At 32.5% G+C, this 26,068-nt stretch overlaps 3 protein-coding genes across 13 annotated transcripts; 2 read left to right on the forward strand and 1 right to left on the reverse strand.

Annotated features, from left to right (window-relative positions):
* The first annotated feature begins 773 nt into the window (after window positions 1-773).
* Window positions 774-2,911, forward strand: LOC116416541. Its single transcript, XM_031925403.1, has 6 exons — window positions 774-1,061; window positions 1,143-1,303; window positions 1,604-1,745; window positions 1,820-2,187; window positions 2,302-2,515; window positions 2,581-2,911. Exons 1-6 carry the CDS (start codon window positions 938-940, stop codon window positions 2,670-2,672), a joined length of 1,101 nt encoding a protein of 366 aa, XP_031781263.1. The 5' UTR covers window positions 774-937; the 3' UTR covers window positions 2,673-2,911.
* Window positions 2,912-10,443: 7,532 nt separating this feature from the next.
* LOC116416547 lies at window positions 10,444-19,815 on the reverse strand. 9 transcript variants are annotated; one of them, XM_031925409.2, is made up of 15 exons: window positions 19,281-19,815; window positions 16,323-16,593; window positions 14,770-15,033; window positions 14,430-14,534; window positions 13,785-14,039; window positions 13,499-13,720; window positions 12,622-12,813; window positions 12,280-12,396; window positions 12,089-12,157; window positions 11,949-12,011; window positions 11,527-11,726; window positions 11,113-11,272; window positions 10,944-11,040; window positions 10,738-10,827; window positions 10,444-10,660 (listed from the first exon to the last, which is right to left on the reverse strand). In XM_031925409.2, the coding sequence occupies exons 1-15, from the start codon at window positions 19,290-19,292 to the stop codon at window positions 10,606-10,608; spliced, it is 2,172 nt and encodes a 723-aa protein (XP_031781269.1). In that variant the 5' UTR covers window positions 19,293-19,815; the 3' UTR covers window positions 10,444-10,605. The 9 variants fall into 9 exon arrangements, with proteins under 9 accessions (XP_031781269.1, XP_032457487.1, XP_031781268.1 ...); XM_032601596.1 differs by having other exon boundaries at window positions 13,499-13,717; window positions 19,281-19,647; XM_031925408.1 differs by having other exon boundaries at window positions 13,499-13,717; window positions 13,785-14,042; window positions 19,281-19,646.
* LOC116416546 lies at window positions 16,970-24,675 on the forward strand. Of its 3 annotated transcripts, none has more exons than XM_031925405.2 (5): window positions 16,970-17,105; window positions 20,546-20,727; window positions 20,825-20,893; window positions 21,239-21,543; window positions 21,746-24,675. In XM_031925405.2, exon 5 carries the CDS (start codon window positions 22,020-22,022, stop codon window positions 24,327-24,329), a length of 2,310 nt encoding a protein of 769 aa, XP_031781265.1. In that variant the 5' UTR covers window positions 16,970-17,105; window positions 20,546-20,727; window positions 20,825-20,893; window positions 21,239-21,543; window positions 21,746-22,019; the 3' UTR covers window positions 24,330-24,675. The 3 variants fall into 3 exon arrangements, with proteins under 3 accessions (XP_031781265.1, XP_031781266.1, XP_031781264.1); XM_031925406.1 differs by lacking the exon at window positions 16,970-17,105 and adding an exon at window positions 21,564-21,622 and having other exon boundaries at window positions 20,209-20,727; window positions 21,239-21,481; XM_031925404.1 differs by lacking the exon at window positions 16,970-17,105 and having other exon boundaries at window positions 20,209-20,727.
* The last annotated feature ends 1,393 nt before the right edge of the window (window positions 24,676-26,068 follow it).

Below are 26,068 nucleotides of genomic sequence, written 5' to 3' on the forward strand. Positions count from 1 at the left end.
TATTTTTAAAAATTTTTAGATCAAAAGGAATTTTGGGCAGAGCTTTGTTACGTTTGACTTTGAATGTCCCATATATATACGGGATCCCATATATACAGGAACAGATACAAGAAAGAGTGCGCTGTTCCTCACACATATAGATATACTAACTCGTAGAATAGGCACGTTGCTTTGGGGCTAAAAGTAAGAAAAAAAAGTCGACTCTTGAACGATAGTAATTTACGTATAAAATTATATAATTTAATTTATGAAAGTCAAAATATATAACGTGTTTTGATTAATTATGTAAAAAATTAGATAAAAAACTGTTAGTGAAAGTGCATTGTGAAGAGCAATGTAAAGTGAAATTTATCAGCAAGATATTTTTTTTATCAACAAAGACTTTCAGTAAGTTTTGTAAAGCATAATATATGTCTATATATATATATATATATATATATATATATGCCTACTTGGAATAGACTCTTTTTCATTAATTATTATTGTTATGAGTTTGTCTAAGGGACATAACAACGTCTACATATTTTTTGTACGTATCTTCAGTATACGTACTAAAAACATGTATTTTGCCTGATAATGCGTATGTGCTGATTTTGGACTGACTATTTTTAATATATTGAATATAAATATAAGTATTTGATCGCAGTCCATAAATGAGAGTACCATTAGGATACTATACATTAGGAACACTATACTATAACACATATTTATATTCATTATATTTAAAATAGTCCAAAATCAGCATATATTTATAATACACATTAACAGGCAAATAACATGTTTTTAGTACGTACTGAAGATACATACAAAAAAAAAAATACGTATGTATTTTCAACAGGGTACGTGGATTAAAAAATAATTAATTTGTATCATCCATAGATGATGGCTGCAGAGGTTACGAGAGAGGTTACACATGCTCGTGTAAAATATTTAACAGATGATTTCGAATAAGCCGAAGTACAGGAAGGACTTTGATGGAACTAAAGTTTACAAAGCTAAGTACCAGGATGAGAAAAATCCGAAAGGAGACATCTTAAAAATTCAAATAGCTGATTTAGCCTGTAAGTTTATTCAAATTTATTTGGCCATATATTATAAGTTAAATTTTATTACATACGTTATCTTTTGTTTAAATATATCAGGTGGACTTGATGAAGTAGAGGAATTAGAGAGTACTCGACCAAAATTTGCTCGGCTTCATAAAGATGACATTCCAAGTACAAGTTATGATAACGAGACGAATGAAGTAAATTCAGATGAACTAGAAACGAGTGAACAAGAAAGTGATGTACCACAAACTAAGGTATATTTTTTGAAAAATTGTATTTTATTTGACTAATGACTTTCTTACAAAAGTTTATATATTTTTGTTGACTGAATTTTTCAGTAATTTAAGGAGACGAATTCCCTTTAAACTCTGAAAATATAATATGATAAATAATAATCAAAGACTCTAATGCTCGTTGTATTTTTAAACTTTATTGATTGAAATAATAACTACGAGCAACGCTATAATGTTGCTCGTAATGATTATTTCAATCAATAAAGTTTATAACATGATAAACTCTTTTCATACAATTTATTATTGTTTATAAATTTGTAGAGAATGAAAATCATTAAGAAAAAGAAGATTGTAAACAAACGTGGATGTTCAATTATCAACCAGCTTAGTAAGCCCAGGAATTCATTAACATTTTATGATAGCAATGATGAGACAGATGATTTAGCAAGTAACCATGAAGCATGTAAACTAATTTAAATATTTATATTTTTAAATGCCAACCCCGGTATAAATGTTAACATATATTTATTTATTTAGATCCTTTGGCTTTCTCAACTATACGTAACAACCACAGCAATGCTGGTTTACCAGAAGAGATTTTACCAGGGAGACAGAATCATAACGGAGAACCTGTACTAGAAGAAAATGGTCAACGAAACCCAGAAGAAAATGTACATAATCAATCGAACGCAGAAGAAGATGCACTTAATCAATCAAACGCAGAAGAAAATGAACATAATCAGCCAGATGTGGATAACGAACCTATACCAGAAAAGAATTACTCAATGAACAATAAATTTCTAAGTAAATTCATCATTGATTCAATTGATTATTATAAAGCAACGGAAGGTCATGGATATGAGCAGAGAAATGCTCGCTATAAACCAATAAACGATACAGCAGAGGTAAAAGTATATATAATATTAAATAAAAATCCGATTTCGTTTATTATTATACGCACGTAGAGTAGAAAATTTGTTTACATAACAATATAATTAATTATTGTATTTTATTTTTAGCTTTACCTCGGTGAAGAAAAAACTGTAAGACCAGATGTATGGAGAATATTGCAGACAGAAAAGCCTAATGTGTTTTTGAGAGAAATCATAATGAAGTTGTGGACAGCTAGAGATTTGGCAAATAGAGCTCTCGATTTAAAGAAAGTACATATAAATATACCAAATAGGTCGCCAGTAAAACGAATTCAACTAAATTTGTTAAGGCTATTAATAAGTAATAAATAATTTTTGGACATTACTATTTTTGTTATTTAGTTTACTAATTTGAAATTTTTGTAGGTATATTAAATGATTTCTTGGAACGTCAAAGAGGATATTCGCCTGAGGAAAAGGCTAAAATTTTGAAAGGTTCAACTCATATTTTATCTTAAAAAATCAGAGATTTACGAAGTCAAGAAAGAGGAAAAAGCGTAGCAAGAAAGCGTATATCTTACAACTAATAATTTAGAATTAAAAAAAAAATAATTCTAAGGTTTACTGTGATCTTTAACGAAAAAAAGTTTAATTAATGTAAGATTTCAAATCAAAACAAAAGTATTAGTTATTTTTACTGTTAGATACTTAAACAGTTTTTTTATTTTTATATATTTTCATTGCAATTACGTGCTTAACGCTGTACCAAAAATATATTTGGTATTAACATAAAATATTTATCATGGTATGGATTTAATACCTGACTGAGTTATGAAGAAATATTATTCTAATAATTAATGATAAATCGTTGATCGATATGAAGTAAAATTTAAATCATTAAAAAGAATTTATATTCATTTTCATAATACAACTTTTTGAAAGTTTGAAATAAGAGTTATAAAGAGTTATAACTGTACTTTGAATAATAGCGCAAGAAGCCGCAAAAGTAATCGTGCGACAAAAATTAAACAAATAATACTCCTTTATGTTGACTATAAAAAATATTGTATTGTTTCTTCGTTTCATATAATATGATCTTATGTAAGTTGTATGTATAATGTAAACCTAAAATAAAAAATGTTTCACGACATTCAATTAGGAATTATTTTATTTAAAACATTTTGAATAAAATGAAATACGATTAATGTAACATAATTATATTTAATAAAAATAACAACATTATTATCAAACATATATTGTTTAATGAATGTACAAATTTTGCATGATTAGAGACATGTTTTATCACGTGTAATATCGTAAAATTTTTACATGCGAAATTTCGCATATTCATGTGTTTTATTTCATGTTTTTTTACGTGTTTCATCACATGTTTTTTACGTCTTTTATTATATGCACAATCACGTGTTAAATTATATATCAAATCGGTTTGAAATAATCATATGATTTACCATATGATTATATTTGCAATTTGACATTTGATAGAATATATGTTTATACATGTGATAAAACACGTAATAAAACACGTGATTTGACATGTGATTAGATATGTGATTTACCACATGTATATTTTCAGTAGGGCAACGCACGAAGACAGCAAGGATTTTTTATTTGTTAATTTAAATAAAAAATTCTTGCCGCATTCGTTTGTTGAGATCATTTCAGCCCTTCACTCTCAACTATTACGAAGGATCGAATTATCTTATCTCTCTAGGCTAGCATTCTTCTTATATCGTAGGCTTTATTTAATTATCAACATATTTGTATACTTTCAAAGATTTACATATTACATTTTAAATGGTAATACTCGTGTCTATGATCAAACTTCAAATTATTTTTAGACACCTGCTTTCAATCGCTGTAAGTCGGCACGACATAGCTTTCAAATCGTATTCTACTCGCTTTACAGTTTTAAACTACTAGCAAAATTAAAAAAATTGGATTGCGCATACGCAAATTCATCATCAAGTGGCGCGGTAGCGCCACGGAAGCGAGTTTGAGAAGCAGACAAAGCCGCGGCGCCCGTGACACTATTTACTTCTATATTAGTGTTCGGAATTGTCATTACACAAAAAAAAAACCGCTGCCAATTCATTGGCACGTAGCTTCCTCCAACTAAATTTACAAAGACTGTCGTCAATTTTTTTTCACAGAAATGCACGCATGTTTACATGTGTTCCTAACCAACCTAACCATCAAAACAACAGGCTATTCATTAGATAGGTCCCTGGTAGAAAATTGGCTGAATGATCTGGCCGCGAAACTATCTTTTGGGCAGTTCTGAAAACATTTTCTGCGCAGATTTTGGCAGATTCGGCCAGAATCTGGCCGGGAAGTTAATTTTCAAAAGAGTCCCTAACCTTAAATTACAAAAGTGTACATCCTACAATAAATAAGAATTTCGTAAATATTGATGGAAATGAGCCCAGTTTTGTTATTCAGGGGTTTTGGGGGTCGCTGAACACGAATATCGCAACGGAAACACTCTCAGAAGTACCTATTACCCAAGGTAGACAATATTGATGTCGTCACCTGGAGTTTTGTTAGAGCTTGTAACATAATTAGTCGAAACTTGTTACTCGAGGGTTTTCGAGGTCGCTGAATACGAATATCGTAACGGCAACACTCTCCGAGGTACCTGGTGCCCAGGGTGAATAGTATCAACGTCGTCTCCTAGAGTTTTGTGGGAATTTGATAGTAATTGAGTTAAATACGTTACACGGGGATTTCTCGGGCCACGGAACATGGATATGGTGTTCTAATTAAAATAATTGTAGGAGACGACGTTGATACTGTCTATCCTGGGCACCAGGTACCCCGAAGGACCTTATCGTTGCTATATTTGTGTTTAGCAACCTCGAAAATCCCCGAGTAACGAGTCTCAACCAAATATGTTGTTAATTTCTCGTAAAACTCTAGGGGACGACGTTAATACTGGCCACCCTGGGCATCAGGTACCTCGTGGAGCGTTGCCGTTACGATATTCGTGTTCAGCGATCTCGAAAACCCCCGAGTAAAGAGTCTCGGCGAAATTTGTTATTAATTTTTTGTGAAACTCTAGGAGACGACGTTGATATCGTTCACCCCGGGCACCAGGTACCTCGGGGAGCGTTGTCATCACGATATTTGTGTTCTGCGACCTCAAAAACTCCCGAGTAACGAATTTCGACTAATTATGTTTTAAATTCTATCGAAACTCCTGAGAAAACTCGTTTTAATTAATGTATAACCTCAAAATCCTTACTATTATTTTGCTCGCCACCAGATTCAGGCCGAGTACCGTCGTCCCTGGGAGTAGATTTTGCCCAGATTCTCCAAGATATTCTGGCCACCAGCATAAAATTCGCCAGATTCTGCACAGATATGGGGCAAATTTTCTACCAGGGATCGCTCGCGCCATTTTCGAGAAAACGATTTTTACATTTTAGCTCTTTAGTTAAAAACCGCTTGACGAAATCGTTTAAAGTTTTAGCAGCAGATAGCTTCTTTTATGACGAATTACCAAATAAAATTTTAAAGCATTTGAATACATTGTTTTAGAGATATAAAACATTTTCAAAAAAAAAATAATTGAAACCTTAATATCTTACGAACCATAGGGATTCAAAGCTGTGCAATGAACTTAGCCAAAACACATAAAATATCTACTTTTTCCCGAAATCTCAAGTGATATAAGGCCTTTTTTCGTCCGTAATCGAGGCACAAAAAAATTAATTTTTTTCAGTTTTCGATTTATTACTGAAAAAATAAGTGATCAAATCACTTGAAATTTTAATAGGATATAGTTTGACACGTGACCCATCGATTTCGCGAGGTTATGATGTTTAGTTTCAGAAATATGAATTTTTAAAAATAAATCACCTTTTTCATTTTATCTACCGAACAAACAAGTCGACCCCGAGCACCAAACAAGGAAAAGTAGGTAATTTTACTCTCTTTCAAATGCATTTTAGCTGAATTATTTGTAACAATGAGATGATTGAAAAAGACGCAAAATAGTGTTTTTCAAAAACCAAAAAATGGCCATAAAAAAAATAATTAAGAAAATAAAAAATAACTGTTTCCCCGAATTCAGAATCCAAAAATAGATATGCATGTCAAATTTTATTGATATTGACGGAGTCGTTTAAGAAATATTACGGTATACATACACAAACACACACACACACACATCCACACACCTACGCGGGGATGCCGATACCCCGTATGTGGCGTGTCCCCTGGGTGGCGGATAGGGCTCATCGGCGCGTCGAGATCTCCTTAACCGGCCGAAGAACAGAGCAGAAATAAAATATGCTTCGCGGACCAAACAGGCTAGGGGAATTAGAAACCCTGAAGATAAATCGAACGCAGATAGTGAGTTAATAACATTACTACCCCAAGCGGATCAAGCCACAGTGTCCAGTCCCGTCGTCGATTCCGATCGGGTGAAAGCCCCTGTGGTCGACGCCTGGCCCCACCCTGATAAGACAAAACGTTAATAAAACGTCCTTAAGACGTCTTAAAAAAGACGACATAACGTCTTTTTTCAATGTCCAAAATTTTTGGCCGCGGAATTTTCCCAAAAATCTTTTATAGAAACCTTTAAAGACGTTTTTTAAACGTTAAAAAAACGTCTTTAATACGTCTCCATAACAGTGAATAACGATTTTAAAACGTCTTTAAGACATTTTAATATCCAAAAGTAACATTCCAGAAACGTCTTTTTAACGTCATTTAAAAGTATTTTATTAATAGAAGCTAGTGATGGGCGATTCTTCAAAAAAGTATCGATGCCAAAGAATCGAATCGTCAAAAGAATCGATTTCTGAAAATCGATTATTTTCAAAAATAATCGAAGTATCGATGTCAGAATCGATACCAAATTTTCGTAGCGCGAAAAATTAAACAATTAATAATTAATTGAACATCAAATTAATACTGATAAGGTTATTTATTAATGAATGTATATAAAAATACATTAAATTTTAATTATTAAAACGGATATATATTATACATGATTTTAAGAAAAATCGTGATCACTTGATTTCAACTTTTTGAACTTGATTGAAGCTTTCGAGACACAAGCGATTTAGATGTGATTTAGAGGTTAGACTCACGTAGATGTTTTCTCTCTCTCTCTCTCTCTCTCTCCCTCGTCAGCTCAGAGTGGTAACTGACATAGAGAAAGAGAACAGAGACTACTGAAAATATATAGATATGTATACTGATTCCCTCTCCCCCCCCCTGTTTTCGTGCGACACGATTCGATTCTCAGTTCAAAAAGAATCGATTCCCGAGAATCGCTTGTCGAAAATAATCGACGAAATAATCGATTCTCCAAGAAAATAATCGTCGATTTTTAAAGAATCGAGTAGAATCGCCCATCACTAACAGAAGCTGTAGGAAACGAATAACTATAAACGTTATAAAGACATCTTAAAGACATTTTTCCAACCCGCTATATACGTCCATAAAATGTTATAATGACGACAAAAGGACGTTTTTATGACGTCTATGTATATGAAAAAAAAATTTTTAATCAAACATTATACTTTTATTTATTGAATGACTTGGTACACAAGATAAATGATCATTTTTTCAAAGATGTAAGGAGGATATTTATTAAATTTAAAAGCGATTATACAATAAATCACCTAAAGAATCTTAATCATTAATGCTTAAACTTAAGTTACATTCAATGTTACAAAATATCTGCTTACTAGCTCGCTATTATAATTGAAAATATCGCATACAGTGTCATAATATACCTATTCTCTTAATCATTTTAACATTTACAAGTACAGTTTCGTTCATAAGTCACCAATTTATATTGTATACTTTAAAGAACGCGAGATGTCGCTAATTACCTTATCGGTGAGTTATTGCATTTATAAATACCAATTTTCAATCTAACAGCTTTTATAAATTAACAATTTGTTATAACTTCTGGAAGATTTATAAATTTCTAAAGTTTAATTTTTTAATCATTTTAAACTTTGTTATTGGAAAAGTCGGATTTGCCATATAACCAATAACTTGCAAGTACGGCTGAAGTATAATTATTTGAAATTATAAATCTTAATTTTTACTCTTAAGTTTACAGTAAATTGTTACTCACTAATTATTTCTTTAATCGAAAAATGACTACAGCCCTATAGAAATGATGTAGGTAAATCGTAATCGAATATATATAAATTTTATACTGCAAAATATTTCTATATAACGTTTCATTTTCATAAACACGTTGAATGCCGAATGTTATATATGTACATGTTATAATAACCTCAAGATACAGGGAACAGCAAATGAAAAACGAGACATACCTCTGCATTTGACATGTTCATTCTGCAATAATTAATTCGTTTCAAATATTACGTTGTTTAGTCATTCAAAAATTACGTTTTTGTCATGTACTATTGTACTTGTATATGTAGCTATGGCGATACTACATAAAATTTAAATAATCGTTAATCATACAGACATCTGTTGATGTATGCAACATATCGCATAGAGTATCATCATAATCTTTTTCTTACATAATTTATGTATACTCACTATATTATTATATTCATAACTACTTATTTTCAATCTAAAAACTTTTATAAATTAACAATTTTGTATAACTCCAACACATTTTAAACTATTATTAGAAAGGTCGGATTTGTTATGTAATAAATAACTTGGAATACGCTGAAGTTGTTCAGCGATTTAAAAAAAATAAAATATTTTTTCTTTATATCCATATCGATGATTCAGTTTAACTGAAGCCATCTGCTGAGACGGTTTTATTTATCCGATTACTTAAAAGTGATAAGGCAGTATTTCTGTTTACCTTCTATCTCAGCAAACTTTTCCCCTTTCTCCGGTTAGTTCTCTTCCCTTTATCACTTTTTGCGGCTTCGTTTTTTTCTGCTGTAATTAATATTCTTTAATATTATCTGTAAAATCTTTTCAAAAGTAAAATTCCCAACTCTGAGATCTTCCTCCCCTCTGCAGATGCCTAGCTTATCCACAATCATGTACTTTGTTTTTGATTCACTCACTTCTAACCCTGTATACTCCACCGCTTTTATGAGGATTTCCGCGTTTCTTACTACCGTTTCCCTACAATCCCCCAGTATATCCAAATCATCTGCCTAGCCTAGTATCTGCGTTGTTCCATTAAGCGTTGCGCCCAGCTGGCTAACCTGCATTTTTCTAACGGCATACTCTAACGTTAAGCTGTTACAATTCCGCTACCCTAAGCGGGTCTTGGGCGTTGTCGTACAGATCGGTCGGGTGGGTGCCTATCACCACTACACAGCGCGTCCTTAGGTTGCGGATAGAGGAACAGCCCCTGAGAAAGAGGTTAGCTGCGAATAAATTGAATAAGCAGCCGCGGACAGCCGATAGGAACAGGCGTGGGTGTGATGAGCCCACACTGTCGAACGCATTCATCTAGAAACACTACGCAAGCACCACAACAACAAAAACACTTCACATTATCTCTTATCTCTCAATCTATCTCTTTCATCACACATTACAAAAATGGGCAAAAATCCTGCTGCCGAGGAGGATGCGGGAGCGATGACAACTGCCCCGAAAGGGGATGTGTAGAATGATTCGTCACCTGGTCTTACGCGGTAACGATGCCAGCGACGGCGCGCTGCCTTTCAGGGGGGCGTTAGGATGCGAGAATGAAACCGTAGTGTGTCTGACGACGAATTGACACTGTCCTCGTCAAAGTCGGAAAGCTTTCATACTTACAACTCGTGAGATTAATTCAAATATGTCTGAACGGAAGCACGGGAAAGGTCCGAGTAGGCAGTAATGTATCAGAACCCTCCCTGATAGCACAGAACGGTTAAAAAACGTTTAAAAAGCGTTTAAAAAAATACCGGAAAACGTTTTTCAGAATTAGTTGAAAATATGTTTAAATGACGTTCATAAAACGTGAAAAATGTCCGCATCTTAGATTCGTTATTATAGAATTGGTTTTAAAAAACGTAATTTTAACGTAAAAAATACGTAGGATAAACGTTGCAAATACAGTAGATAAACGTTTTTTTTTAAGTAGTATTAAACGCTTTTTTTTAACAAAAAAGGAAGCCATACAGAGGTTTAATTATACGTTTTCGTATCGTTAATAAAACGTTTATTTTTAAACGCTTATCTGACGTTTTTATAACGTTATAGCAATTTATCAAGCCGAAAAATGCTTTTTATAAAAAAACGTTTTTAAAACATGAAAGGGATGTTTAATAAATGTTTTATTCTACACCAAAAATAAACGTTTTTAAAACATCGTGATCAGAGTTTATAGATTTTTATTTAGAGGTTTGTTACAAACAATTATATTCATATTGAATATTTAGCTTTTTTAAGATTAACTTAGATTAACAAACTTAGATTAACAATTATATTCATATTGAATATTTAGTATCTTAAAACTATATTTCGTTATATTTCATCTTATGAGTCCTCTTCATCATATGAGTCATCTTCGCTTAAAATCGGGTCAACTTTGCTACAAAAAATAATACATAATTTAAGGTAATATATATTATATATTTAATAATTAATATTCTTTATTGAACCCCTAACCTTCGTTTTCTTGATTTTCTTTCGTTTTTTCCTTTATTCTCGAGGTTTTCGTTCTTTTCTTGTTCTCTTTTTTTCGCTTCACTTTCCAGCCTAGTAAAACAAATATCCGTATAAAATAATTGTAGATTATATAATTTAATTAAAAAATGAAGATATTATGATGACAAAAATGTAAAATTTTAAAATTATTCCCATTGAATGTTTACCTTGCGTCTATTCTTCCTTTACTTGATTTTAGCCAATTGCCAACGGCTGTTCGAATGTCCTTCACTTTATTTTTCACAGTGCATTTCATAGCAGCAGCTAAAATTAATAAAAGTTATGTAAATAAGAAGATAAAAAAATAGAATTTTATTGATTTAAACTAAAATTTACCCTCTAAAATATGGTAGAACGGTTTGTCATCAAATCTCTCTTTCTCTAACTGGCCTTTTAGACTATATAAAACTCCTACGTTATCAGTTATAATTAATCTGAGGATGTTACGCGCAATTGCAGCACCATCATTTTCGCCTAGTGACTCGAAGTATTTTTTCTACAATAAATACAAGTAAAAAATTAATTACTTTATGTATACTTGTAAATATTTCGTATAATTAAAGGGAACGATTATCTAAACATTCTAATTTATAATCAGAGATAGCATTTCACAAAAAAAAATATAATTAGTAAATCGTAGATGCTAAAATAACGATTCGTACATAAAATTAAAACGTACAATAGAAAATGAGTAATTTGTTTTAAACATGCTTATTTTTAATTCAAAATGAAACGTAAAATAATACTTACAAATCTCATTCTGAATTCATTGTCGGTCTTCAAATGATTGTTGAATACATCAAACTGTGCCTTTGAGCGCAAAGGAAATTTCTCTTTGATCAGTATTCCTATATCAAATAATTCATTTGTTTTCTCCTCAAAGCGCGTAGTCTTCGTACCTTCGTTAACTTTTTTTCTGATCTGATTTGTTAGAATCGTCTGCATCAGCACTGAAAAGTGATAAATTTTTGAAGCTAGCTATGTAAAAATAATTTATTACACTGACCGTTAATGGAAACTTTGAATATTTAGAACGTCAGCCATAACACTTGTCATGTATCTGTTATATGAGAAGCTTTGACGTTAAAAATATTCAAACTTTCCATTAACAGACAGACGTACAGACATCGTATCTTCCAAAAGGTTGTATTAATAAAATTAAGTTTACTTACATATTGAATGAACGATTAAGTCCCTGTCAGACAAACTATTGATTTGAGCCACTGTTAGTATCCCTAAAATATGTATAAGAATCTGTTAGTAAAATTAAATTTTTTTTAATGATCATTCAAACAAGTCTTGATTTACACACCACTTTTGTCAAATGCTGCAATTTTCTTGCTCGGAGTTTTTTCTTTACTATTTGTATTTGAATCCTTGCCTGAATCGAAAAGTATATGTATTCTTATTTAATTGCCTGTACTGTTCAGAATATAAGACTATGAAAATTCTGCAATTTTCATAGCCTTCTTTCTGTAATGTGTGTGTGTGTGTGTTACTTACTAATAGTAGTACTTGCAGATGTACGGGGTACAGGATTTCCGTTTGCATTCTTTTTTTTTAAATTTGATCCTGACGACTGCTTTTTACGTTGATTGAGGGAGTATCTACTTGAATAATCTGCATATAAGTAATAAAAATTAATTTTTTAACATAAATATCAATGTAATCTATAATAACAATGAATTCATTTAAAATTTTATTAAAAAATGGAGATTGATATTTTTACGCAGCATCAAAAATTAAACTTTTTCAAACTTTAATATGAATTATTAAATGAAATAGAAGATGACCCAGAATTATGTTAATTGACGGAAATAATTACAATTTTTAAGACGTATTTACCTTTTCTTTGCTCATCTTCTGAAAAATCTACTTCCTGCCCATCATTAACATCGCTGAACGTCGATTGATTTTTCGACAAATTCGGATCGTTACTTAAGACGTCTAGTGCCGATGAGAAGCCACCGACTCCAAGTGTAGCATAATCTTGCTTATCGCCTTCATTATTTCCTTTAGGTGCTTGCACATCATCATCTAGTCAAATTCATAAATTTTATTATTTTTTATACACAAAATTAAATTCATAATGATCGCATTAATGAATTTTTAGTAGAATCATTTCGTTACTTGGCCGAATAAAAATATGTAAAAGAATTGATGTACAATTCCAAAAATGATATTTACAATCCCTATTGAAAAATCTCACGTGAGATCTCACATGAGATCTCAGGTGAGATCTCATGACAAAATCTCATGTAACCAATTTTGTGTTATAATCACCTTTTTAACCATTCTTAGTCGATTGGTAACATTTTTTGAAAAATTTGAACTTGGAAAATTTTTGGAAAGTCGGACTCTATTTTTCTAAGTCCAATTTTGTGAAAAATTTTCTAAGTCCAAATTTTTAAAAAAATGTTACCAATCGACTAAGAATGGTTAAAAAGGTGATTATAATACAAAATTGGTTACATGAGATTTTGTCATGAGATCTCACCTGAGATCTCATGTGAGATCTCATGTGAGATTTTTCAATAGGGATAAAGATCTATAATAATTAATAACAGAACATTATGAAACATTTAAAGTAATAACTGTTTAAATTTTTAGACAATTTATACCGAAAAAGACAAAAAAAAATATATTTAAAGCGATCATCTAATTATAATTTATCTAGCGATTTAGCATTGTGGCTATTATTAAATTAAATTGCGCTACTTACTAATAATAGTACTTGCAGATGTAATCGGTGCAGGATTTTTGAGATTTACATTGTCTCTTGCCGAACTGGCCGTAGAGCCTCTATCTGTACTCTCGTTCTTCCGGTCAGAGATGCTTAATTTTAATTTTTCGATATTTACATTACTCTGCTGAATCTTTTTAACTTTGACTAGATGGGATTGAAACTCTTTTGATGGTGTTATCGGGAAAATTAGAGTACCTGCTAAATTTGTGATTTGACATTGATTGTTTTTAAACTAGATATTATACTTTAACTATATATTTACCATTATTTTTTTTCGGTACTGTCCATTTCTTTTTTTTCCTGCTATTTTCATTATGATCGACATTACTCTCTATGTCGGAATTTGATCCTGCCGACTGCTCTGTAGGTTTATTGGAAGGTCCAGTATCATCATGTGCAGCTTGTGACATGTCGTCTTCTTCACTTACGGCGTCTAATGCCGATAAGAAATTATGAACTCCTGCTCCAACATGCCCTTGCTTCTCGCTTTCATTAGCTTTTTTATCTACTTCAGCATCTGCTGAAATTTAAGAATTTTATTAATTTATTCAAAGGCATAGGCTTCAATTTTGTACATCTTGTGTACGCAAAATGAAATGCATAATTGATAGCAATCATAAATTTTTTGTAGAACAGATTTCTTCATTTCATCGAATACAAATGTGTCAGTTTTTACGTCTGTATTTTCAAGTGATATTTCAATAAAATTTATAACCGAATATTATGAAACTTTTATAGTAATTATAGATAGCTTGTTATAAAATTTATAGCGAAAAAATCCGCGAAAAATAGTAAAACATTTGTGTAAGTTTTGTAGTAAATCTTTTTTTAAATTATCAACATTTATTTTAATTGAATTGTGTATAACCAATGCTCTGGTTTCTCTATAAACTGATATTTAATTTACCTTGTTTCTTTGACTCTTGTTCATCTTCGTCAGATTCCTGTGCGGGTTCATGTGCATTATCTTCCTCCTGTTTGATATCTTCTACATTATCCTTTTGTTGTGTATCTATTCAATAACAAGATTTATGAATTTATGGTGATTAAAAAAATTTTTTTTTTAAAATGACGCTAATATATTTATTTTTTTTTTAATGTCCTTATTTTTACAGTGATATACTTTTTTTCAAGATAGAGTAATATATGAATCATCATGACTTTAGTAATAAGAGCAATGCATTCAAATTTCTATATTCTATTCGATATTATTGTAGTTAAAAATTTTAAAAATATTGTCAATTTACCAATTAACATTTGCTTTGGTGGAGTTGGCACATCGTGCAAGGATGCTATAGTTGAAAATGGTGTTGAAATTTCATCCTGTTTGATATTTTTTCTGCTGCTTGTCTCCAATTCGTCATCGCCATTATCATCGGAAGACTCTAGCGCCCTTCTTTTAAGGTTTTTGCGATTTTTTGGATCTACAAGTTTCTCGTATTCGCCATTTAAATCTGACGTATCCTCTGCAAATTCCGCTTTCTTGGCAGCTTCTCCATATGTGTCACATACTGTTGAGATGATTTATTTATAATATGTAGATATATGTAAGGACAAGTATTACTATTTAACTTTATAAGAATGTTTCAAAGTAGCGCTATATTCATTATTAACTATTGCAATTTTAGGCATTTTGAATTCCAAAGAATGCATCTGTTTTACAAGCATTTTAAAACGTTCTTTTATAGTATCATTCCATCTCTCTTAACTAGTCTTGTTTAGATAGTAAATATAACTGTATTATAAAAAAGGTTTTGTAATCAACTTTACTATAAAATAGTACGTAGTATAAAATGTAGCCTATTTTATGAAAAATAGATTTACAATAACGTGCTAATAATATAATATCATGCAAACATTTTTTTACGTCAATATTCATTCGAGTAAACAAATGAAAAACAAATCTTTATTGAAGTAATTATGCCTGGTTCATGCATTTCGTAACGAAGGAAAACCAAAGTAGACGGGAAGACGAAATTTTAATTTGTACTAAGCGAGAAACGATAAAACAGCATCAATTGTTTGCATGTTTATAGAATAATCAAACTCAATAATGGTATCGCGCATAAAACAATTATTTTCTTTTTGCGCGACGATGCGGTGCAACAACTGCGTCGCAGATTATATCGGCCATCAACAGACTCTACGCTACGTGATTATACTTATACTCGCCTAAATACTGTACTGTCAGCACACGTAGTGGCGAATGCGACCGATCACGCGCGATCGACCGTAGTGTTCAAGCTCCGCCAATGAAGAGAGCGCGCCTCACTGCCGCGGCGGCGCATCGCTACTAACTTACCGTCGTCCAGCGGCGATATTTCAACGCGGCAAGGCACAAACTTTTCGCGTGCGGCCGATTCGTATGCCATCGTCCACGAGCGATCGGGCTTGGCCAATGAAAGAGCATCTGCATGTCACAGCAGCTCGTCGCTATGTCGGGTTCTCGCGAGCGGCGGGCGCTTTTATTTCCCTCCCCTTAAAAAGTGCAAGGCACAAAGTTTTCGCGTGCTGATGATCTTATGCGATCGTCCGTAGGTCACAGCTTGGCGCGTATACTAAGAATTTCGAGAGTTCAAGACAAACGCGAGGGAAATAAGAGCGCCCGCCGCTCGTGAAAAGCCAACACCGGCGAGCACATAAGACCATAACAATAAGACGCATTGCCAATTTGTACATAGAAATCTTTTCTATATACAGATATATGTACATACGAAGCAATGAAAGCTTGCGTTTACTTATCAAATCGTTTTAATGCCTATAGACGTGTAAAGTAGATAAATGTAAAATAAAAACATACCAGAATCCCTGTAAACTTTCTTCAATTTGCAAATAGACCAACTATCCTCAGGAGATTTGCGGGATGCGATGGCTCTTATTGTTTTACGATCATTTGTCCATGGTGGCCACATAGCATCTTCTCCATTATTAAGTATCCAAAAATCGGGAATGGCTTCAACTGACTCTTTTTCTTCACCATTTTCCGCAAAAACCACTACATACCATGTTCCTTGATCGTTGAAACAATTTTCGTCGTCCATTTTTGTGGGCAGGCTACTTCCGACTCGGCACTTCGGCAGTCACAGCACGTTTAAGAAAATCTCGGATAACAAAGAACGGAGGGAGTAGAGGAGGAGCATCGATGAGGGCTAACCCGCAAATATAACAGCTTCACCATGCCCACTATATACTCAGGTATAAGTTGTACAGCGCGACCCCACGGGACTTTACGAAAGCTGCGATCGCTATGAACAGGTTGACACGGGTATAGGCGTATAGGCATACCTGCTGCACGATAGGTACTTACGCTATATGTATAAGTATTTGCGAACTACAAACGTTTTTTCTTTAGAAGTCTTACGGAAAATTCTGGTAAGAACTGGTAGGAATTGTACGTTTGTACGTTGATACGAGGGTAACAGGACTGTATCGCACATGTTTCATACATATTGTATGAAAAATCTTCGACAGTTATTGTTCCGAATTGTCTCGTCGAGTGATTTGTATATTGATTGTAGTTGTGTCTGCATAATACACCAACTACAAGACACACAAAGTCCATCAGTCAAGAAACGCTGCATAGGTTAGTATATACAAGATGTCGCATTAATTATCGAATTGTAACGTTTTAGTGTTTACTCAATAGTTTCTATCGACTTTTAAAAATTATTGTTTTAGTTGATTATAACTGATAAGAGGAGAGTAATGGCAATCATTACATTAAAGCTGTATCTCTAAGATTTCGTGCAATCACTTATATTATTATTTAACGACAAGTGACGACCGTGATGAATTTTACTCAACTACCCCCTTCGAAATTGATATTTTTTCAGGCCTACGACTGATGATTTTTCATTTTATGGGTGAGATTTCAGATAAGGGTCTGATCAGGGGTTTCTGATCATACATTTATTAATAACTATTTTTGCTTTGGGGCGTTGTAAGACATTTATGACAAATGTTTTAGAAAGTTTCTTTTTGCTTTCATATAAAATCTGGAATACCTATAGAGCTGAAAATACGTATAGATATTTGTTTTACAATGTTGAAACATTGTATTAAGTTGGATTTTACTAAAAATTTTTTTTTTCAATTTTCACTCCGACAACCTTGTGAACTGTTTGACGTCGAAAGAAAATTTCCAGTTAACTGTTGGAAGGACAAGTAAAAGTATATCACCTAAGGTAAATTGAACTTGATATCTTTTTACAACATTCTAAAACAAATCTCCATACCAATTTTCAGCTTTGTAGGTGTAATAGATTTTATATGAGTCCAAGAAGAAAATGAGATGAACATCGGAATAGAAATTTCTTGAGGAATGGTTTTGTGGCTCTAATACAAACTCTATCACACCTATGAAGCTGAAAATACGTATAGATATTTGTTTTACAATGTTGAAACATTGTATTAACTTGGATTTTACTCACATTGTCTATTTTCATTTTCCACTCCTACAACCTTGTGAAAATTTTGACGTCAAAACAAAATTTCCAGTTACCTGTTATAATGACAAGTAAAAGTATATCACCTAAGGTAAATTGAACTGGATATCTTCTTACAACATTGTAAAACAAATCTCCATACCAATTTTCAGCTTTGTAGGTGTAATAGATTTTATATGAGTCTAAGAAGAAAATGAGATGAACATCGGAATAGAAATTTCTTGAGTATGGTTTTGGCTCTAATACAAACTCTATCACACCTATAAAGCTAAAAATACGTAGGATATTTGTTTAACAATGTTGAAACATTGTATTAACTTGGATTTTACTCACATTATTTACTATCATTTTTCACTCCGACAACCTTGTGAAAATTTTGACGTCAAAACAAAATTTCCAGTTCCCCGTTGTAATGACAAGTAAAAGTATATCACCTAAGGGAAATTGAACTTGATGTCTTCTTACAACTTTGTAAAACAAATATCCATACCAATTTTCAGCTTTGTAGGTGTAATAGATTTTATATGAGTCTAAGAAGAAAATGAGATGAACATCGGAATAGAAATTTCTTGAGGTATGGTTTTGTGGCTCTAATACAAACTCTATCACACTTATGAAGCTGAAAATACGTATGGATATTTGTTTTACAATGTTGAAACATTGTATTAACTTGGATTTTACTCACATTGTCTATTTTCATTTTCCACTCCTACAACCTTGTGAAAATTTTGACGTCAAAACAAAATTTCCAGTTACCTGTTATAATGACAAGTAAAAGTATATCACCTAAGGTAAATTGAACTGGATATCTTCTTACAACATTGTAAAACAAATCTCCATACCAATTTTCAGCTTTGTAGGTGTAATAGATTTTATATGAGTCTAAGAAGAAAATGAGATGAACATCGGAATAGAAATTTCTTGAGTATGGTTTTGGCTCTAATACAAACTCTATCACACCTATAAAGCTAAAAATACGTAGGATATTTGTTTAACAATGTTGAAACATTGTATTAACTTGGATTTTACTCACATTATTTATTATCATTTTTCACTCCGACAACCTTGTGAAAATTTTGACGTCAAAACAAAATTTCCAGTTCCCCGTTGTAATGACAAGTAAAAATATATCACCTAAGGGAAATTGAACTTGATGTCTTCTTACAACTTTGTAAATCAAATCTCCATACGTATTTTCAGCTGTATAGGTGTGATGGATTTTAAATCAGAGCAACATCGTATCAAAAATATCTGACAAAAGATAAACGCAAAAATTCTTATTAATGAAGTTATAAAACTGGCAAAGTAATTACATCTGTAGGCATTGTTTGCAAATCAAAAGTTCCTCGAGAGCAGGAAATAGAATGTTGATATCAATCAATCTATTCCTGACCTCAGAGGTTCCTTCCACTGCTGGAGTTTATATCTTTGTTGCTAAACTTAAAGGTCTTCTCCTGTCGGCAGGTTCATCCTCGCATGTTGCTCCTACAAATCTTCTTGGTCTCTTCTTGCCTCTTCCTCGAGAGTACTTCTTGTCAGGATGGGTACTTGTAAACTTTTCCTTGGCATCTCGATTATCACACATATTTTTCAAATCACTACACTTCACACTTTTTTAAATAATTTCACTGCTCTGCTTTTTTCACTAACACTTCACCTATTTTTACTTTTTAGGGTTATAAGCTATAAGCTATAACCCCAAAAACACTACAAACACTACTTAGATTAATTAAAGCACACTTTTGAAAAATATCATTTTTTTTTTTATGTATTAAAATATCAGCTGTGTTTGGTCAGTGTAAAACACATCCCAGGACTATATCAGCTGTGTTTTGAAATATTTGCTGTCTGCTAGCAGAACAGCAGAACGGTCGCTCTGTCCTTCTCCGATACATGGATTCTAATCTGCCCCCAGGTGGCGCCCGGGCGCGCGATATTTGAATTCAAATAAATGTCCCTACGTTCGATCGAAGCCTCATATGAGAAGCGAAACTAGAAATTTATCTCGAAAATAACGCAAAAAAATCTTATTAATACGCTTGAATTTATTTACTAAAATGTGTACGCGGAGCATAATATACATATATACTCTACGGCAAAAAAAATGTATTTTCAACATTTACAATAAAAATTTTATTCAGATTAAATTTATACAAGTTAAAATTAAAAATATTAGTCATATTAGACAAAAAATGAAAAATACGCAATTTTACGAAAAAACGATAAAAATTTTGTTTTAGTATTTTGATTATAACTTTGCGGGAATTTTTTTGTTGTTGATAAAAGGGTTCCAGGAGCGTGGTCTACGGAACATTTCATGTCAAAATAAGCAATAAAAAAATCAATTTTTTGAAATTTAAAGGTGTCGTGTCCCCTTAAATCCATCGCGGTAACCTGTTTTTCATAATGAAAATTATTATCTTTGACATATTACACGCAACAATTATTTTCAATACAAAATTTATAAGGAGTGCATGAATTTCATTGCTCTTGTTTATTATAGCTATGATCCATGTGTAGATGTATCCATATATGTTTTGAACAGAACTAGATCTTTAATTCATTCGTTTTTGTTTAGCTCACCTAAAGTCATCAATACCATTCAAATGAGAAGGAATCTTTGTTGAACGTTGTCATTTATACTGCATTAGGTTGCATGTTTAATGTTTTCTTTATCATGAGGCATTGCGATAATTAAGCTGATAGATATCGAGCCAACATTATTACTATTCATCCAGAAGTTGCCACTACTGTTTGCAGGTATGTATTTTTCCATGTATTAAAAAGCAATGCTTATGTACTTGTAATTATTTGCAAATTTAGCAAACTAATTTTTTTCTTTTTTCATTCATATTAGAACTGGTGATAACATCATAACGAAGACTTTAATTTGGTAATTTAGTCATCTAATCCAGATTTTTCCGAGGTGAGTCAGAAAACAAAGCAGGTAATGGACAAACTTATGTGACTAACTGTGCCTGACTTAGATTGATTTAATTGCAGTGTAATAAATCATAGTATGATATATCATGTGAGAAATATTTTTGTTTGGAAATCAATATTTGAAATAGAAGTAAAAACTCTGAAATTATTTGAATTTATAAATCTAATCAAGCATTGATATTGTATAGTAATACGTATATTTTACATTTGATGGTAACTTTAATTGAAAATAATTTTGTTACCTGGACTTTCTTCCACTCGCTTCTAATTCTTATTATTATTTAATTTTCATCTTACAATTTTTTTGACTTTTTGTTAATGATTTTAGATGCTATTCTTTCTTCCTTTAAGAGGATTATCAAGAGAGAGAAAGAGAGACAAAGAGAATCGTAAGATCAAATATTTGTTAATGTACTACAATTGGCAGTAGTTTTGATCACTTCTACGTATGATCGAAGCAGCAACAAGAAAAGTGTTGCTGATTTACATTTGTCTAATAATCTGCGCTAACGGCACACCCTGCCTCTTGACGCCCTACTTAAGTGACCACAAGGATTGTTCACTGTAACAGGTCCCATAAACAGGCACTTTATTCACTTGAAAAAGCAAGAGCAGCAGTTTATTAATACAGGTGTTTGTTTTTTATTCTTTAGAATCAGAACCTAAGCTTAGCCGATTTTCACCAGAGTTTCGTGCAGTTTTACATGCATAAGTAATTGTTCACTTTCTCGCATTCATTTATGAAAAGTTCTAACTTTGCTATATTCTATAATTTTTTAATAAATAAATTTAATATTATAATAATAATTATATTAATAGAATCTATTTTTCACAGACATATCCTAAAGCGGATTTATAGTATCATCAGTTTGGACTGACTGCAGGCGTTCCTATTGTCAATGAGTGAATTCTATGTACATGATCCAACTTATAACCCGACATTCCATCGTCAAGCAAGTTGATGTTGTACGTCAACTATTCATGTTCTTATAAGCGACACGAATAAACGCAAGAATTGTTCATTGCAACAGGCCTAGTATCGGCAGCTTCATTACTTCGAAAAGCAAGAGCGAAACTTTAAAACTGGTATTTGGTTTTAATTCTTTAAAATGCCAAGAAAGTGTTATGGCAAACCTTATACGACAAGGCATATCCGCCGACAAATCAGTGAAAGAAGAGCATCTATAATGAAAGATGTAAATGCTCAATTTTTACAATATCTTGACTTAGCCTGCCAAACCTTTGAAAATGATTGCGAAGAAAACGAAGAACATAATAAAAATGTGAATAATACGGATACTTATGCAGATGATATGAATTTTGAAGCATGTATAAATATCTGTACACAAAAAGATAATACTGCAAGTTTATATTGTAAGCAATTAAGTGTAGAAAAATTCAATGAATATGATGTTTGCTCACAAAAGTCTCACAATGTACATAATAGTAATACTTTATCTACTGGTATCAATGAAATGCAGCAAAGTGATTTTGGAGAATCTGCAAAAGAAAGAACAGAGGCAAAAATGCATAGTGTTGATCCATTTATGCTTTTCCTACAGAATATTAATGACAGTGAAATAAGTAGTGACTCAGAAAGTGATTCACAAGAGACTGACAGTTTATCTGATAACAATGGAAAAGATGCCAAATTTGTTGATTCTCTTCGAAATTTCTGTTTGAAGTACATCCATACTATACCTCACGTTGCGGTCAATGACCTATTACATATCTTGAGGGAAAATACAAATACATATTTCCCAAAAGACGCTCGTAGTCTATTGAAAACGCCAAGATTTACGGAACTACATCAAATGAATAATGGACAGTATTGCCATTATGGATTAAAACGTGCCATTACTATTTTTGTGCTGAATTTTATAGAAAAAAATATAAACGTTGATTCAATACAATTGCTTGTCAACATCGATGGTGCTCCTTTAGCCACATCCTCCGAAAAAGGGCTATGGATTATTTCATGCTCGGAAACAGTATTGAACGATGTCGAATTAGTTGGCATCTATCACGGAGAAGATAAGCCTCCCGACAGCAACACTTTAGTCAAAATGTTTGTGGACGAATTAATACTTTTATGTAATCATGGTTTCGAGTGTGATAGCAAAGTATATAAAATCACATTACGAGCCCTCATATGTGACGCCCCAGCAAAAGCTTATATCTTAAAAGTGAAATATCACACAGGATATTGCAGTTGTACAAAGTGTCAGAAAGAAGGTGAATGGCTAAATAAAATTTGTTTTCCTGGTGATATTGCTACTTTAAGAACAGATCAAGATTTTAGAGATTATAAGTATGTGGATGAAGAGTATCAACGTGAACGAACCATTCTAGCTGACATTCCGAATTTCGGATTGGTCACAAATGTTCCGTTAGATTACATGCATCTCGTTTGTTTGGGCGTAACGTTAAAATTAATTGAGCAATGGATAAGCGGAAGAAGCAAAGTGAAATTATCTGAATATCAGCGAAAAATGATATCTGACCGATTAGTGAACCTACAAAAATATATGCCGTCCGACTTTAGCAGAAAGCCGAGAAAATTTCAAAATGTTCGACGTTTGTGGAAAGCGCACGAGCTTAGGCAATTTTTGTTGTACTCAGGGCCCGTAGTACTATATAATATTTTAGATGAAAATGCATATTTTAATTTTTTACTCTTGCACGTGGCTATATCAATATTAGTTAACCCTATTCTGTCTTCTAATGATTGTTATTTACATTATGCTGAACAGCTTTTGACGAATTTCGTTAAAAGTTTTCAAGTTTTATATGGTGCTAATAACGTGACGCATAACGTTCATAACCTTTTACATGTCGTTGGAGATGTAAGAGAGTACGGTTGCTTAGACTCTTTCAGTGCTTTTCGTTTCGAAAATCACATCCGAAAAATAAAGCAATTAGTAAGAAAAGGGGATAAACCTTTGCAGCAAATACATCGCAGATTAGGAGAAATCGTAGCATGTAAAACATATTCAGTGGATATAAATAACAAAACTTCTGTATTGTCAAAAAATTATTATAATGGTCCTATACTTCCATCTCATTCACGAGATAATCAGTTTCAAATTTTTAGAAAAAGCTCATTATACTTAAATATTGCTGATAGCAAAAGTAATTGTGTCTTATTAAAAAATGGTATGGTCGTCGAATGCTTAAATTTCGTTGAAAACATAGACAAAAATCAGTTCATTATGGGTAAACCGTTGGAAACAATCGATAACTTTTACTCTTATCCGTTAGATTCCAGGACTTTAAATATTAAAGTAGTGAAATATAGCAATGAAAATTTACAATCATACTCTTGCGGATCGATTTTAGCGAAATTATGTAAGTTACCGTATAATGAAAACTTTGTAGTCTTCCCACTTATCCATACCTACAATTTTGAAGCAAATTAATAATAATTTTTCATTAGAGTATTATGATCATGAAAATTAGTCATATAATGTATACAAGCGATCTGATACATGGTATAATCGAAATTTTATATTTAAAATCAAAATATTGTTAATCGTACGTTTTGTATATATTCTGCACTTACTATATTAAGACACAATATTTTAAATAATTATTGTTGTAGCCTGTTTTTGAGTAAAAGAGAGCCACATTGTAATAATTTTCTGAGGGCAATCTGAATGCTGCTCTCATAATCCTTTTATAAAATAAATAATTGTTAATCACCTTTTGTTGTACATCAAAAAGTTGTTTGTAACAAACCTCTAAATAAAAATCTATAAACATTGATCACGATGTTTTAAAAACGTTTATTTTTGGTGTAGAATGAAACATTTATTAAACATCCCTTTCATGTTTTAAAAACGTTCTTTTTATAAAAAGCATTTTTCGGTTTGATAAATTTCTATAACGTCATAAAAACGACACATAAGCGTTTAAAAATAAACGTTTTATTAACGATACAAAAACGTATGATTAAACCTCTATATGGCTTTCATTTTTGTTAAAAAAAGCGTTTAATACTTGTTTAAAAAAAAACGTTTATCTACTGTATTTGCAACGTTTATCCTACGTATTTTTTACGTTAAAATTACGTTTTTATAAAACCAATTCTATAATAACAAATCTAAGATGCGGACATTTTTCACGTTTTATGAACGTTATTTAAACATATTTTCAACTAATTCTGAAAAACGTTTTCCGGTATTTTTTTAAACGCTTTTTAAACGTTTTTTAACCGTTCTGTGCTATCAGGGCTTCATGATACGCGATGGTTTAAAACAAGGGGATTGGCTCTCTACGGTGCTGTTCAACTTAACGTTAGAGTATGCCGTTAGAAAAATGCAGGTTAGCCAGCTGGGCGCAACGCTTAATGGAACAACGCAGATACTAGGCTACGCAGATGATTTGGATATACTGGGGGATTGTAGGGAAACGGTAGCAAGAAACGCGGAAATCCTCATAAAAGCGGTGGAGTATACAGGGTTAGAAGTGAGTGAATCAAAAACAAAGTACATGATTGTGGATAAGCTAGGCATCTGCAGAGGGGAGGAAGATCTCAGAGTTGGGAATTTTACTTTTGAAAAGGTTAGCGAATTCAGGTATCTGGGTACGACCATAAATGATAGAAACGAGATTAATGTCGAAATAAATAAGAGACTCCATTCGGGTAATGCTTGCTTCTACGCCGTGAGTAATTTACTTAAGTCGAGGCTGTTGTCTAAAAGCGTTAAAATAAGAATATACAGGACAATAATACTGCCGGTGGTTCTGTACGGGTGCGAAACGTGCGCTCTCACTAAGCAGGCGGACAACCGTTTTAGGGTATTTGAAAATAAAGTCTTGCGAAAAATATACGGGCCGCAGAAAGATGAGGAAACCGGGGAATGGAGGAGACTACACAATGATGAGTTACACAATCTGTACGCGTCACCAAATATTAACAGAATAATAAAATCGCGCAGATTGGGATGGGCAGGGCACGTAGCGAGAATGGGAGACGACCGTACGGCAGCGCGTGTCATGAAGGGCAGGCCGATGGTAACGCGACCTCTAGGTAGACCTAGACGTAGATGGGAGGACAACGTAAAAGCGGATCTAGTAGAAATAGGACGGGTGGGTGTCGATCGGAGAGGTGCATCTTGTGTGGGGTTGACACAAGATAGGGCAGCGTGGAAGGCTT

The sequence above is a fragment of the Nasonia vitripennis genome, assembly GCF_009193385.2.
Source record: "Nasonia vitripennis strain AsymCx chromosome 2 unlocalized genomic scaffold, Nvit_psr_1.1 chr2_random0010, whole genome shotgun sequence".
Lineage (NCBI taxonomy): Eukaryota > Metazoa > Arthropoda > Insecta > Hymenoptera > Pteromalidae > Nasonia > Nasonia vitripennis.